We start from the raw sequence: 16,432 nt of genomic DNA on the forward strand, positions 1-16,432 counted from the left end.
ACCATCAAGCAAGGCTTGAAGAGGGTAACTGAAGGCTCACTGCAGACTCGCCTATCCCGAGTCCTGCTTAGCTACCGCACGAGACACCACTCGCTCACTGGGATCCCACCTGCTGAACTGCTCATGAAAAGTGCACTTAAGACAAGGCTCTCGTTAGTTCACCCTGATCGATATGAACAGGTAGAGAGCAGGCGGCTTCAACAAAGTGCATACCATGATAGCGCAAATGTGTCATGCGAGATTGAAACCAAGATCCTGTATTTGTATTGAATTATGGACAAGGTCCCAAATGGCTTCCCGGCACTGTCATGGCCAAAGAGGGGAGCAGGGTGTTACGGGTCAAACTTTCAAATGGACTCATTCACCGGAAACACTTGGACCAAATCAAACTCAGATTTACAGACTATCCTGAGCAACCCACCTTGGACCTACCTTTTTTGATCCCCCATCATACACACCAGTGGCAACCGGCACCACGGTTGACCACAAAGCAGAACCCATCATCCACCGTAGCCCAGTAGGACCCAACTCACCAGGCAGCCCAGCAAGGCCAGCTGCACAGCAACCCAGCGAGGGCCCAACAAATGATTCAACAATACCAGCTTTCACACCGAGATGATCAACCAGGGCAAGAAGGGCCCAGATCGACTCACATTGTAAATAGTTACACTATTGACTTTGGTGGGGGGAAGTGTTGTTATATATGTAAACTTGTATTTACTCTGTACAGCCACCCATAATCCCATAATCCCTTGGGAGCACAGGTATTTAAGGAGGCCTCACAGGTTGGAGAGGCACTCTGGAGGCCTGCAATAAAAGACTACGGTCACACTTTACTTTGAGCTCACAGTGTTCAGTCTGACTCTTTCTCCATACATAACAATTACTGCCCCCAAAATGATTATAATTATGTAAATTGGTCCACCAATAATGTGTCTCCCTGTGGTCTTTTGCAGCACAGCTTTTCATTTGCTGAGTGTCCATTTAAAAGGGCAGTGGGAGGCTTCCATGCTGTTTCTTGCAGAACAATACTACTTAAAGCTAGGTTGTCTGATTGTGATACTTCAATTCTTCCTGCTATTTATGGCAAACTGAACTTTGTGCATTATAGCTGATACAATATTTTTTTCTGCTTGTTGCTGTTTTCTGTGTTTACCACTCCATTGTTTCACACCTCCAGCAACAGCATTTTTGTTGCCTCTAGTTGAAAGTCATGACTAGAAGCTCAGCATGGATATCCCCATAGGCTTCAAGTCCCTCAAAAGGAAAGGCACAATGACTTGGCTATGTCTGAAGCCACCTGTATTCATCATCTGTTTACCAGAGCCTGATCTGCAGGCTAGAACTAGACATCTAGAGACTAGAGATGGCCTTGCACATTGCAGTGAAAGTCACTACTGCATTAAACTTTTATGGCTCATTTCAAACGACTGCTGGTGACACTTGCCAAATCAGTCGCTCTTTGGTCCATTGATGCATCAAACAGTTCCTGAAGCCTCCATAGAAGGGTGGCAACAACTCGAGAGGTTGTAGCACTTCTACCAGGTGATTGGATTCTCTAAAGTGCAGGGCCTCATTGATGACACCCATGTAGCCATCTTTGCCTAACAACACCTCATGACATATATGAATCACAATGGTTACCATTTCTTTACAGACCAAATGGTCTTGAAATCTATGGAAATAAAAGTCAGGAGAGATGTAAAACAGGCTGCCGACTTGCTAACATCCATTTTACACTTTTGGACAAAGTCAAAATTTACCGCATATTGTTTTAATCAAGGGAGTTATCATAAACAGGCTTTATTCTTTTTATTTTAAAGTGTTAAAATTGCAGACAAAAGGCTGTCAATATGAACTCATTAAGCAACATTTCACCAAGAGTCATTTCTAGTTGTATTTATTTAACCTGTTATTAATCACCAATCTTTTTTAATTTTTATTGTTTGTTAGAAAATTGATTAAAAAATCTGTGTCCTAAAATGTATTATGATAATGTTATTCCAGCAGTTGGTATTTTGCTCACCATGATGGTCATTTAAGATTGCAACTGTTATTGCTTGTCTGATAGCTATGGTTTTTGTTGATCCTCCGTGGTTGAGGTCATAACAAATCTTTAGAATCTTTTTGACATGTTGCAGAATGCTTCTGGCATCGTTTTTTTTAAAAACTTAAATGAATCCCATTTTCCCTATTGTGTGAAATATCTGCTTTTGAAGCTGGCAATGATTTGTTTGCATCAGGTGGCAAAGATCAGAATTTCAAAGGAATTATGGCTATCTTTACCTTATATCAGTATTATGTGACGGAATGTGTTTTAATCTGGTTTAATGAGCTTTTTGGTGAGTTCTGAGCAAAAATAGGAGGTGGAGAGCTGATTAAAACTTAAGCCTAGCTAACTGCTTTAATATGCTCATGGGCATCCGGCCTAGCAAGACAGACTGCAACGTTCATTAGAAATGCCAGCAAAGAGATAGATCGGCTCTTAAATAAATTATAGTTTTATTAAATAGCTGTTGAATTTTGTCTTTTCATGCTCACCATTTATCTTATTGGTAATATAGAAAGTACCATTCTATAGATTAGAATAGCAAATAGGCTTAGTTGTTTCAGATGCAAACGTGATGAATTTGTCTTTTTTATACTTTCCTTTCTATTGTTCAATCCAGTCAACAAATTCAATCTATAATAATAACAGTCTGTTTTTGTCTGCCCTGGGGCAAGGGTAGGGCTGTGGGCTGGGAGTATGTGGTCCGGACTGAGTGACACTTGCACTGACCAATGAGCAATCAGGGCCGCTCCGGCCTCGCAACCAGGGTGGGGAGTGATGGCGCGAATTTTAAAAGTTTGATTGATGACACTGGGTCTGCTCCAATGAAGGGACAGCAGTGGATGCAGTGGGGCCAATGGGCCTGGGCAATGGGGGGGCCTCCCCAGGCATTGCTGCATAGCCAAGAGGAGCACGTGGCAGGAGTGGCGAGTGAGAGAAGGAGGGGGAGAGAGAGGAAGCGGGAGGGGGAGAGAGAGGGACAGGAAGAGAGGGAGAAGGGGAGAGAGGGAGGGGGTGAGAAAGAGATCGGAGAGAGAAAGAGAGAGAGGGAGGGGGAGAGAGAGAGCGAGAAGGGGAGAGAGAGGGAGGGGGAGAGAGCGAGAAGGGGAGAGCGAGGGGGCGGAGAGAGAGAGAGAGAGCGAGCGAGAGGGGGGAGGGGAGTGAGAGGAAGGGAGAAAGAGAGAGAGAGGGGGAGGGGGAGGGAGAGATGGAGGGGAGAGGGAGGGAGGGGGAGAGAGAGGGGGAAGGAAGGAGGGGGGAGAGAGAGAGGGATGGAGGGAGGCGAGAGAGAGGGAGGGATGGAAGGAGGGGAGAGAGAGGGAGAGGGAGGGAGGGGGAGAGAGACACAGGGAGGGGAGGAGAAAGCGAGAAGGAGGCTGAGAGAGAGAAAGGGAAGGGGAGAGATGGAGGGAGGTGGAGAGGGAGAGAGAGAGGGAGTGGGAGAGAGGGAGAGGCTAGGAGGTAGAGGGTGGGAGGGAGAAGGATGGTGGGAGGGAGGGGGAGAGACAATGGGAGGGAGGGAGAGGGAGGGTAGGGGGAGAGGGAGATTGAGAGACAGAGAAAGACAGAGGGTAGGGAAAGAGAGGGTAGGAGGGAGAAGTTGCGAGGGAGGGAGAGAGGGAGGGAGGGTGAGAGGGAGAGAGGGTAGAGAGGGAAGGGAGAATGAGAGAGAAAGGGCACAAGAAGGAGAGGCTGAGAGACTGGGGAGGCATAGAGGGAGAAAGGACCTCAGCATTGATTCTATAGATGAAGACGATGATAACAGTCTAAACAAGTACTGTTGCAATAAAGATACTAATTTGACAGCAAATGTTTTGCGGTTCTCTGCTAGTTGATGCTATTTCTCAGTTAGTAAATTCACAAGGATTCAGCATCCCAGCTACTAATGAAAAATAAACTCCATTTTAATGGATAATATGTTACCTTTTATAGATTATAGCTAGAATAAGGCTGAAAGGCGGATTACAGAAGTGTATACCATGTCATCACTCAAGGACTACAAGTCCCAAAGCAATCAAGGACCTGAACATGTCTGTACTTCATCCCTTGACCATCTGTTATGTCGTATAATAGGTACCTTCTCCTTTGTTGCCTTTGTAAAATAAAAGTGAGCCAAAAATAGGATGTCAAGGTGAGCTGACTGGACAATTTGTATAGCTGGCAAATGTCCCAATTTTCGCAGCAATCTCCCAATTTATTGAACTACCCCCTGAAGTCCTATGTGCTTTTAAAAAAAGACTCAGTTTAGCAAGTTCTAGAATGTCTGCTTGGAGGAACTTAAGCTGTTAATGGAGGCTGCATCTAACTGGCCACTGAGAGTTTCCTTAAATACCTCACGCATTCTCAGATTGCAGTGCAACATCATATGTAACCGTGACGTTTGTCATGCACTTAAACACAACTTGCATGTATTGGCCAACTGATTGAGAATGAAACATACAGAGAAGTAAGCAGAAATGGGAAAGCAAAGAGAAAGGGAAGAAATATTTATAAAGACTGCAACAACATGGAGAAAGAAAACTATAGACAGAATTAATGTAAAATCAATAGAGACATTTTGAGAAAAAGCCAACTGAGTAGATTGCAAACAGAAATAAATCTACCAAAAGGGAGTTTGAAGACAGAGATTGCAAAAACAATAGGAAGAGATCTAGAGAGAGAAAACAAGAACTGAGAGGGAGATTATTGAGAAGCAGTGCAATCAGAGAGTGAAAGATTGCAAACAAAGACTGCAAGGATAGCGTGGAGAGAGATAAGCATAGCTAAAGAATTGAATAGGACAACATTAGCAAGCAAAGTAAGAAAAATAAGCACGAAGATATAAATATTTGCCTTTACAAATTATATTTGAGATTTTTTTCTCAATCTGCCTTTTATTTGAATTCTCCACATCCTGCACATGCACCTGCCAAGTTTGTAAGCAGGTGACCCACTCCCAGGTCTTTTCTTGTTACTCCATATCTAGTCATTTGGACGTATTTGTGGGCAATCCTGCAGGTTTTGATTTTTACCAGGGTTGGTTTTAACCCTAGCCGCTCGGCGGAAACTGGGCAGGTGAACAAATAAAAACAAGCATGTTACATACCCGCTGAGACACTGACCATTTCCGACCATTTGCAAGGTTGACCTGCAGGGTTTTATGGACGGATTAGCCTAAAGCAGGCAGGTGCCTCAAAAATTTATGCAAATTACAGTCTTATTACATCAATAGGAGCTCGATGCAATTTGAACTGGAGCTGAGGCTTGCTTGGCTTCCCCACTAGGCAGAAGCAGGGCTGCAGTCAGTCTGAAGAGGCTCATCTGGTAAGTCGTAAATTCTCCATTGTGTGGCCAAGAGGAGCAGGATTGTCCTCGGAGTCCTACAAGGAAAGTCACAGCCACATCTGCCTCAAACTCTCCCTCTTCTCACACACGAAAACCCCTGAAACCCCCTCCCTGCTATTTACCTTGAAGCAGACAGCGGCTCTTTGCCTGCCGGTAGCCGCTCCGTGCCCTCTTCGGGCTGGAAGTGAACTAGCGGCACTTAAATGAGGCCCGGTGGTTAAAGTCCCCGTGGCCTCCCACTGCCACTGCTGGGTCAGAAGTCACTCACTGGAGCGGTTTCCTGCCCGAAATCAGCTCCGTCTTAAAGTCCATCACTCTGTCTCTGTGACCAAGTGCCTGTTGTCTGCTTGGCTTCTGCTCACAATGGTACAGATGAGATTAGTAACTCCCAACATGTAGAACTACAGCACAATCCTGTAACTTGGGGGGTATTTATTTGTCTATATAAAAGGTATTGAAAATCAATAAGTGTCTGATCTTAGATAAAGGAAAATCATAGAATCCTAGAATCATAGAAGTTTACAGCACGGAAGGAGGCCATTTCGGCCCATCGTGTCCATGCCGGCCAACAAGAGGCTATCCAGCCTAATCCCACTTTCCAGCTCTCGGTCCGTAGCCCTGCAGGTTATGGCACTTCAAGTGCATATCCAAGTACTTTTTAAATGTGGTGAGGGTTTCTGCCTCTACCACCCTTTCAGGCAGTGAGTTCCAGACCCTCACAACCCTCTGCGTGAAGAAATTTCCCCTCAAATCTCCTGTAAAGCTTCTACCAATTACTTTAAATTTATGCCGTTGGTTGTTGACCCCTCTGCTGAGGGAAATAGGTCCTTTCTATCCACTATATCTAGGCCCCTCATAATTTTATACACCTCAATGAGGTCTCTCATCAGCCTCCTCTGTTCCAAAGAGAACAAACCCAGCCTATCCAATCTGTCCTCATAGCTCCCGGCAATATCCTCGCAAATCTCCTCTGTACCCTCTTCAGTGCAATCACATCCTTCCTGTAATGCGGTGACCAGAACTTCAAGCAGTAGTCTAGCTGTGGCCGAACTAGTGTTTTATACAGTTCAAACATAACCCCCGCTGCTCTTTAATTCTATGCCTCGGCTAATAAAGGCAAGCATTCCGTATGCCTTCTGAACCACCTTATCTATCTGGCCTGCTACCTTCAGGGAACTGTGGACATGCACTCCAAGGTCTCTTTGTTCCTCTACACTTCTCAATGTCCTACCATTTAATGTGTATTCCCTTTCCTTGTTAGTCCTCCCCAAATGCATTACTTCACACTTCTCTGGATTATAATGTTGGAAAGTGTGAGGTCATGCACTTTGGCAGAAAAAAATCAAAAAGCAAGTTATTATTTAAATGCAGAAAGATTGCAAAGTGCCGCAGTACAGCGGGACCTGGGGGTACTTGAGCATGAAACACAAAAGGATAGTATGCAGGTACAGCAAGTAATCAGGAAGGCCAATGGTATCTTGGCCTTTATTGAAAAGGGGATGGAGTATAAAAGCAGGGAAGTCTTGCTACAGCTATATAAGGTATTGGTGAGGCCACACCTGGAATACTGCGTGCAGTTTTGGTTTCCATATTTAACGAAAGGATATACTTGCTTTGGAGGCAGTTCAGAGAAGGTTCACTAAGTTGATTCCGGAGATGAGGGGTTGACTTATGAGGAAAGGTTGAGTAGGTTGAGCCTCTACTCATTGGAATTCAGAAGAATGAGAGGTGATTCTTATCGAAACATATAAGATTATGAGGGGGCTTGACAAGGTGGATGCAGAGAGAATGTTTCCACTGATGGGGGAGACTAGAACTAGAGGGCATGATCTTAGAATAAGGGGTTGCCCATTTAAAACAGAGATGAGGAGAAATTTCTTCTCTCAGAGGGTTGTAAATCTGTGGAATTTGCTGCCTCAGAGAGCTGTGGAAGCTGAGACATTGAATAAATTTAAGACAGAAATAGACAGTTTCTTAAACGATAAGGGAATAAGGGGCTATGGGGAGTGGGCGGGGAAGTGGAGCTGAGTCCATGATCAGATCAGCCATGATCTTCTTGAATGGCGGAGCAGGCTCGAGGGGCCATATGGCCTACTCCTGTTCCTATTTCTTATGTTCTTATGTTCTTATGAATTCCATTTGCCACTGTTCTGCCCACCTGACCAGTTGATTGATATCTTCCTGCAGTCTACAGCTTTCTTCTTTATTATCAAGCACACAGCCGATTTTAGTATCATCTGCAAACTTCTTAATTATATCCCTATATTCAAGTCTAGTTCATTGATGTATAATTACAAAAAGCAAGGGACCTAGTACTGAGCCCTGTGGAACCCCACTGGAAACAGTCTTCCAGTCACAAAAACACCCATCAACCATTACCCTCTGCTTCCTGCCTTTGAGCCAATTTTGGATCCAACTTGCCACTTTGCCCTGAATCCCATGAGCTTTTACTTTCATGATCAGTCTGCCATGTGGGACCTTTAGCCTTGCTAAAATCCATATACACTACATCAAATGCACTACCCTCATCGACCCGCCTTGTTACCTCCTCAAAAAATTCATCAAGTTAGTCAAACACGACCTTCCCTTAACAAATCCGTGCTGACTGTCCTTGATTAATCCATGTCTTTCTAAATGAAGATTTATCCTGTCCTTCAGAATTCTTTCCAATAATTTTCCCACCACTGAGGTTAAGTTGACTGGCCTGTAATTACTCGGTCTATCCCTTTCTGCCTTCTTAAACAAAGGTGCCACATTAGCAGCCCTCCAGTCCTCTGGCACCACACCTGAAGCCAGAGAGGATTGGAAAATGATGGTCAGAGTCTCCGCTATTTCCTATTTTGCTTCACTTAACAGCCTGGGATATATTTCATCCAGGCCTGGGGACTTATCCACTTTCAAAGCTGCTAAACCCCTTAATACTTCCTCTCTCACAATGTTTATTTCATCTAATATTTCACACTCCTCTTCCCTGATAGCAATGTCTGCATCTTCCCCTCTTTTGTGAGAGCAGTGCATGATTGGAGCAGGAGTGCAACATTTCGAGAAACGTCATCTGCATATACTGAGGTTCTGTAATGCAGATTGCCATGACACTGTTCCTGATAATGTTAGCTGAATAAAATAGTGTCAGAAAAATAAGCTTTCTGTCTTTATTTTATATAATTTAAATTTGTTAGGACAGGACTATTAAAAAAGCCTGTCAGCCAGTTGTGCCTTTGTAAGATTTATTTTGGTCTGTGGCAAAATTAGCATATAGGTGTTCAATAGATGTGGCTGGCTGCATTGCAATTATTTGCATCAAATTATTCAATGTGACTGTCTATCCTAAATGGATTTTCACTGTTCTTTCAATCTATATCTAGCTGGCAAAAATACAAATTTACTTGGGATTGTTACTTTTGTAAATTCGTCGTGGTGTTGGCAGTCTGAAAATGTCATTTACTCTGGTGTCGGGAGAAAGAACCGGGTGAGCTGGAATGATGTAAACACTATCGAAAAGATATATATTTCCTGAGCCATTAGTGCATTTATTGACTGTGATGTGAGTCTGCTTGGGTCCTATTGGTTAAAGACAATTTCCAAAGAGAGAGATATATCTATTTCACTATTTACTGATTTTTAATACAATTTTAAAAGAAATTTACTCACTCTCGATCCGCTCCATCCTAAGAGTGCGTAGGCAAACTGCTGAGCAGGCGCAATAACGAGATCCACACGGATAGCCTTCCAGTCTTTAATCTTAGTCTTTTCTTCGGGTTCTGCTCCCTTGTCAGTTTGCCTCACCGCAGACACAGAGGACACACTGAGGTCTCTGTTGTTCACAAGTGTTTTGTTTAATTTTATAATTATAAAGCACTTCTGAAAATGATCCATGGCATCATATTTTTTGCTGGGTAATTTTCTCTTTTCCAAAGTGGCCTCCACAATATCGCAGTACAGGAGCAAACCCTGAGAAAAGGGGAAATCATCTGTGAATGAATCATTGACTGAACTCATAAGCAGAGTTGTCCAATGTAAAATTGTCAAATTTACAAAATAGTACATCACAAATACGAAGAAAGTTATACCTGTCCATGACCTTTAGTTCAACATTTTTATAGCATCTGTCAAGCCAGTAAAATTCATTTTTTTCCCTTCATACTTGTGACAGCTCACATATTATTTGACAAAATAGTAAAAAAAGAAATGGGTTTTGTAAGGGCATTCCATATGACAAATCTCATCCTCCACATAGAAGGCCAGAGCTGTAGTATCGGGCCACCCTAATTGCTAATGCTAAACCCTTTCAAGATGTTATTTCTTGTGACAAGGTTACAATGCAAAAGTCAACCTGTGCTTCCTTCACTTTATCATTGGTTTCCAGGGCTCCAGAGGACTGTCACACTCTGAGCTGGCTACAAAAGGCATTGTTTTTCAAGGCAATGCAGTTGTGCAAAGTGCACAGTGGTTAGAGTTCTGCAGATCAAATATAATATATATAAAATAAAATGCACTATTTTAACCTAACTTTATAATAATCTAACATAACGTAATGAGGGAATCGTATGGTGGACACTGGATTCTCTGTAATTAAATGCAAGTCATTTTTCAATAAACCTTCATGAATGATATCCACGTTATTAATACCTTGTGTATGGGGAGCGAGCGTGGAGTTGGGATTACAGTAGATTAGATTAGAGTTTGTTTTTCCTCATACCTCTGTAAAGCACTTTCGGTTGTTTTTCTACATCAAGGTGCATATAAACACAAATTGTTGTTGTAGACCTAGCACAGGCATAAGAATTAAGGGCCAAATGGATTTCTTCTGCGATATAAATTCTATGTTCTGGGATTCTCATATTCTTAGTTAGTATCACAAACAAGAATGACTTAGAGTGCACTGACAGTCAGAGTGAACATGGACAACTCCAGAGGGAAAAAAAATAAAAATTGAAAAAAATTCTGACATGCAATTTATAAAATATATACTGCTAAAAAAGAACACATAAAATGGTGTTCATGGCTTTAATTTGATGATAGTTATAAATGACCAGGTCTTTGTTTTCATAATCTATGGCCCGATTTTAACCCAACAGGAATGGGGCAGTAGGCCAATTTTACACAATTTTAACTGCTCATCCACCCCATTCCTGCCAGAAAGCCACTATCTGCCCTTTTTACTGTGGGGCTGACTCAGGTCACAAATGCAGTCGTCAGAAAGCAACATGTGCCTCATGAATAAATTCAAATAGGAGTCTGATGACATCATTTGGACTCCAGCATGATTTTTACTTAGCAGGTCAGAAGCCCTGCCCAGCGACAACCCCGTTAAGTAAAAGCTAGTGGCTTCACAAATGGACATGCCTGAAAGCTGAGTTTAAAAAGACCTGCTCATTAGCTCATTAGCTCTTTAGGACCTGTGTGCCATTGTGAGTAATGCATTTCCAAAGCAGTTCTGAGCTTCCAGTTTGCTTCTTTCTGATTCTTTTCCCCCTTATCTGCCCTCATTAAGCACTCATTGCTTAAGGTGGTTGCAGTTTCTGCTTCACTTTTTTGGATGGATGAACAGTCAGAAGAAGAGGAGCAGCAGCAGCCTCAACATTCAGCACAAGCAGCAGGCGGGCCTGTTCGAAGACAGCAGGCAAGGGGAGCTGCTCACAATCCTTACCCAGCCCGCAGGGTCTATAGGCCAAGAGTTTGTTTCTTGGATATTTCTGAGGAGCAGTGCTTCACGAGGCAAGCTGGCTGTTGCCGACCTATGTAGCCTGTCGCAGCAGGAGCTGCTGCCTACTGGACTAGGGGGCTGTGACAGTGGCTGTCAAAGTCACCACCGCCCTTAAGTTTTTCACAACCGGCTCCTTCCGGGCTGTTATGGGAGATATCACCTGTATCTCCCAGTCTATAGTGTACAACTGCACCCAGTAGGTCACCATTGCCCTCCTTGCCAGAGTAAAGCAGCACATTGCCTTGGCCATGGGTGCCAACAGCCAGAAGGGGACAGCTCTGGGATTTGCAGCAGTGTCTGGCTTCCCTCATGTCCAGGGCATAATAGATTGATGATAGTAATCATTAAGGCACCAGAAGATGAGCAAGCAGCTTATGTGAACAGGAAATATTTTCACTTCATCGGTGTTCAACTGATGAGTGATCTCCGCCAAAAGGGTAATGTAAGTCTGCTGCAGTTTCGCTGGCAATTGCCACAATGCCTTCATTCTGTGACATTCAACATCCCCCCACTTTTCTGCTGTCAGGAACATCAAAGGTTGGCTGTATCTCTACTTGATGGTGTTCACCATCTTTGAAACTAGTCATCCAGCCTCGATATCAATGATATTATGACAATGCAGACACACAAGCTGCAACAAAAAGAGACCACAGACCAAAGAGAAAATGTGCTAAAGATGAGAATTTTAATTCCAAACACAATATTGTGAAGAATTCTTTGTCACCAAGTGATCAACCTATAGGGCTAGATTTTACACTTTTTTTGCATGCATAACGCCCACTTAATGCCCATTTTACTGCTGAAATGAGGTATAACACCCAGATATCGCCCATTTAGCCACAAAATGGAAACTGAGGCCCATTTTTCGGCCACTTATCGCCGAGCGTCACTTTCCCCAAGTGCATAACGCCGGGAAAAACTAATACCGCATGCTCACTTTTTTGGGACGGAATCATCAGAACGGGTGAAAGCAACATCCATAATATCGCCCAGCGTTAGTTTCCGCATGGAATTAACGTCGAGATTTAATAATGCCGACCGCCCACTTTATTTTGTCATAAAGATCACATTTGCCAAAACTAATGTCCAGGAGATCGCCCAGCATCACTTTCACCACCTTACACACATATCACCCACAATATTGCTCGCCCAAAAAACCGCCCGGAAAAAGTGGAATTAACCTGAACTACTTATCGACGCCATGTTCTAAATCACATGTCCCATCATTTAAAAGGCTGCTCTGCTTCAATCTCAGGGCGTTCGGATGTACTCTGGAGGTCTTTGGAGGTGATGTGAACATCTGAACAAACATCTTTATCATACTGTGAATGATTGGAATTTAATAAGTGTCTTCGTCGGGACATTCATTCTTTGTGAGCAAGCGTTGGAAACCAGATAGCTATTGCAATGGGGCCTGTCCTTTCTCACCTTCTCTTGATGACCAATTACATGCTGCAGACTCGAGATGGCAGAAGGTATGCTCCACAACATTATGTGCCCAATATAAAACATGCCAGACTGATGAGGAGGACCAGATGGTACACCCACCCCCCGCAAGTACAGGGAGAAGCAGTCTTACCTCGACTTGCCCAACACCACCCGCTTTCGGAGACTGTGATTCCACAAAGAGGTTATCACTGAGGTTTGCCAGCTCATAAGGGGAGATCTGCAGCCTGCCAGCACCATAAGGACTGCACTGTCCATCGAGGTCACAGTCACCGCGGCACTGTCGTTCTACGCGTCGGGTTCTTTTCAGGCCTCAGCTGGCGACATTTGCGGTCTGTCTCAGCATGCCACACATTGCTGCATTATACAGGTCACTGAAGTCCTGTATGCACACAGGATGGACTTGATCAGCTTGACAAGGGAGGCTCAGACTGAAAGGGCTTTAAGATTCTACCGAATAGACTGTATGCATATCGCGATGAAGGTATCTTTTCAGGATGAAGAGGTTTTCAGAAACCACAAGGGATTCCACTCCCTGAATGTACAACTCATTGTCGACCATCAGCAAATTATTATGGCAGTGAATGTTAAATTTCCGAGCAGCATCCATGATGCTCACATCCTGCGTGAGAGCACTGTATCTGACTTGTTTAACAATCAGCCACAAGGTCAATGCTGGATGCTTGGTGACAAAGGATATAGCTTCACCACCTGGCTGATGACCCCCCTGCATGACACCCACACCGAAGCCGAGAGGCAATACAACAAGAGCCACAGTGCCACTCGCAATATCATGGAGAAAACCACTGGAGTGCTTAAACAGCGCTTTAGATGTCTGGACCACTAAGGAGGTGAGCTTCAATATCACTCTGAGCAGGTAGCTCAATTCATGGTGGTTTGCTCCATGCTGCACAACTTGGCTATCGGGAGGGGACAAGAATTGCCTGAAGAGTCTGACAGTCCACCTCACCAGAGAAAGGAGGAGGAGGATGAGGAAGGGGACGCTGACATCGGGCCAGACAATCAGGTTGATGCTGAAGCCATGCCCCTGCCCCCCTGTAGACCACATAAAAGGGCCCATGGTGGCATGATAGCTGCAAGACTCTTACATCAGGAGCTCATCAATGAGCGCTTTGCCTGAAAGAATGTTGGTGGTATTTACAAAGCTGACAGACTGCTGGGTGTGCAGGTCACATACTTCAATGGTGGGCATCACCTTGGTGACAGTTAAAGTTTAAGTTGATTGAAGTTAAGTGTAATTATACCTTTTGATGTTAAGGAATCACCAATGTGTAACGGTGCAGCTATCTGAGCCAATGCCCAACAAGGTTTTGTTAAATAAAAAACATTTAAACCGAACATTTGTCTGAAATCATAAGTATTTCTGTAAAAACCAACCCTTCCCCCCCCCCCCCCCCCACCCCCAGCTTCTCCTCCCCACCTCTACACCTTTCCCTTCCCCTCCTGACTCCAAGCTGCCTGGCCAAGGAGCTCCTCCGGCGATGCTTCAATGGCGGCGGGGTGGGGGGGGGGGGGATGACGGCCGAACTGCTTCTTGGACGGATATGGGAGAGGACGGTCCCGAGGTGGAACGTGCTCAGAACCAGAAGATGTTGCTCCTGACTCTCATGTGTCATTGGCAATAGGGATGCGGCACCTTGGGGTGCAGTGCCATGCTCCGGAACCACTGGGATCCCTCTGCCACCAGTGTTCCTGGCTACCAGCTCCAGGGTCTCCTCCATCCCTTCCATGTTATATATTATTTGTTGGATAAAAACTCGGTGACAACTATGTTCTTAATGCTTAGTAGGCTTTTTGCTGCTGGTGAATCTCCCTCGTGTCTCCCATAACAGCCAAACAAGCACACACCACAGCCACACACACTTTCAGCCCCTCTCAGCTCCCTCTCTCTCTGTCTCCTCTTCTGCGCATGTCATGATGACTCTTGACCTCCTGAATCACTGGAATCGAGCGTTGCCATGCCGTTGCGAATGATGGCGTCACTTTATGGCAGAAGGTCAGAGAGATTTAACGTTACTGCCCATTTCATATCGCTCGCAGTAATGCCCAATTTCAAAAATGGAGACTAAGGGTTTTGAGAATAGGCGACAAGCCGGCGATCTGAAAACCCATTTTTATCGCCTGTGCCGGAAATAACGCCCATTTTTGGGCGATCTGCACAAAAGTGTAAAATATAGCCCATAGTGTTTCTCATCAAAGAAAATTTACTAATTCTACTACAGCTACGAAATGTTCCCCCAGTGGCTATAGCAGAGATGGTGAAAGGCTGGGGCTGCTCATGTTGGGACCCTTGAGGTGTTTGTGGCTGGTGACTTCTGGGAAATCGAGCCTCAGAGGACCTGGGTGCAAATTGCATCACTTCAGCTTCTGCCAGGGCAGTCTGACAAAGTATTGACATTCTAAAATAATGGGCATAATGTGCTGCTCACTGCGCCACTGCCACACTGAGGCTCATCAGTTTTACTGATCCTGGGGAGAACCGACTGCAGAAGGTGAGTGACACCTTGAAAATTCCTAACTACTTGCTTTACCAATCTTGCCAAGGCAGATATCTACTTCTTCAATACCGAACATAGATGTGAGCCCGGAGTCTGCATGGCAGCTGTTGACATTCCACCAAAGCTGCAAAGGCTACAAAAATTGACTCGTGCCTTGAGGGCCTGACTGCAGCATCTTGGAGGTGTCCACATTCTCCAAGGTAGACACAGAGTATTAATGTCATGTGAGATCACACCACACAGGCTGGAAGTGGATTCCTCCATACTTTCAGCCATGGTGCTGAAACTCCTTGCCAGGCCTTCCAATACCTGGTATAACTGCTTGTGTGGAGCAAACAGTTTTCTTCTCTTTGCTGGGCCCCTGTAGTCCAGACCTCTGCCTCCTCAGCATGGCTGGGAGATGACCTTGTCCTTTGGCCAGCTTTCTCTTGGGTTGCCCTGTGATGGTGCTTCCTTCTTCTGAGACTGAAGCTGCCAGGATGGCCCTCGAGGAAAGAGAAAAGGGATAAAAGCTGGCATGACACTGAGAGGCTGGACAGAGGCTGACAGGCATTAAAATGCAGCTTGATGTAGTCAATTTACGTGATTATTCATTTTTCAGATGTTCATGAAGGTAATACCCAGTTGAAAAAAGCCCCCGGCCTCGAAATGTCCCATTCTGACAGCTCTCAAGAGGCCACTGATTGTCAGTGCTTGCTGCTTCAGTTTAGAAAGGTTCATGATGTTGACTGATCCTTCCCAGACTTACCCTTCTCCCTTGTGTTGCACGCTGTCTTGTCCTGCAGAGAGAGAGAGAGAAAGGCTGAGAGTCAGTGATTATCTCCTGAAAAGGAGACTGAAACTTTGTGGGGCTTTTACTTGTAGTGCAGATGTTAAGAGGGAGAAAAAGCAGGATGGGGAGGTGTTGGATGGACAGCAAGTGTGTGGAGTGTGAAGTGAGGAAGGAGCCTGAGAGAAGTTGGTGATTCTACAAAGGCTACCATAGGAGAAGAGAACGCTGCTCGTGACTGCCGTGAAGAGAGCAAGGAAGAGTAAGTATGTGTTTCTAATGAGAATGAGAGCCCTTGTGTGCCCTTGTGCTGGTGGTGAAGGATATGATGGAGGGGAAGGAATTGTTGAGAGTGCTGAGGGAGGGGGAAGGACTGTTGCCAGGTGTTAATGACAGACATGGAGAAAAGAAGAACTGTACTCACTTGTGCTACTTTTGAAAGATCATTGAAGTGCTTCCTGCATTGCATCCAGGTCATGGGAGTGATGCTCCTGCAGCTGGAAATCTCTGTAATGTCCCTCCATGCCTGGTAGTATTTTGGGATAGTCCTTCCATTGGCTGGAAAGAGAACTTCCCTCCTCACCCTAGCTTCTTCCAGCAGGACCCCGAGAGAGGCT

The 16,432-nt window shown here is 44.8% G+C and overlaps 1 protein-coding gene across 1 annotated transcript in view; it reads right to left on the reverse strand.

Annotated features, from left to right (window-relative positions):
• The window catches only part of dntt (deoxynucleotidyltransferase, terminal), a 492,443-nt gene that overhangs the window by 226,587 nt on the left and 249,424 nt on the right, over nt 1-16,432 (reverse strand). The window contains 1 exon segment of the mRNA XM_070875033.1: nt 9,026-9,325. Within this exon segment, the coding sequence (XP_070731134.1) occupies nt 9,026-9,325 (300 nt within the window).

Source organism: Pristiophorus japonicus, chromosome 3 (assembly GCF_044704955.1).
Source record: "Pristiophorus japonicus isolate sPriJap1 chromosome 3, sPriJap1.hap1, whole genome shotgun sequence".
NCBI classification, from domain to species: domain Eukaryota; kingdom Metazoa; phylum Chordata; class Chondrichthyes; family Pristiophoridae; genus Pristiophorus; species Pristiophorus japonicus.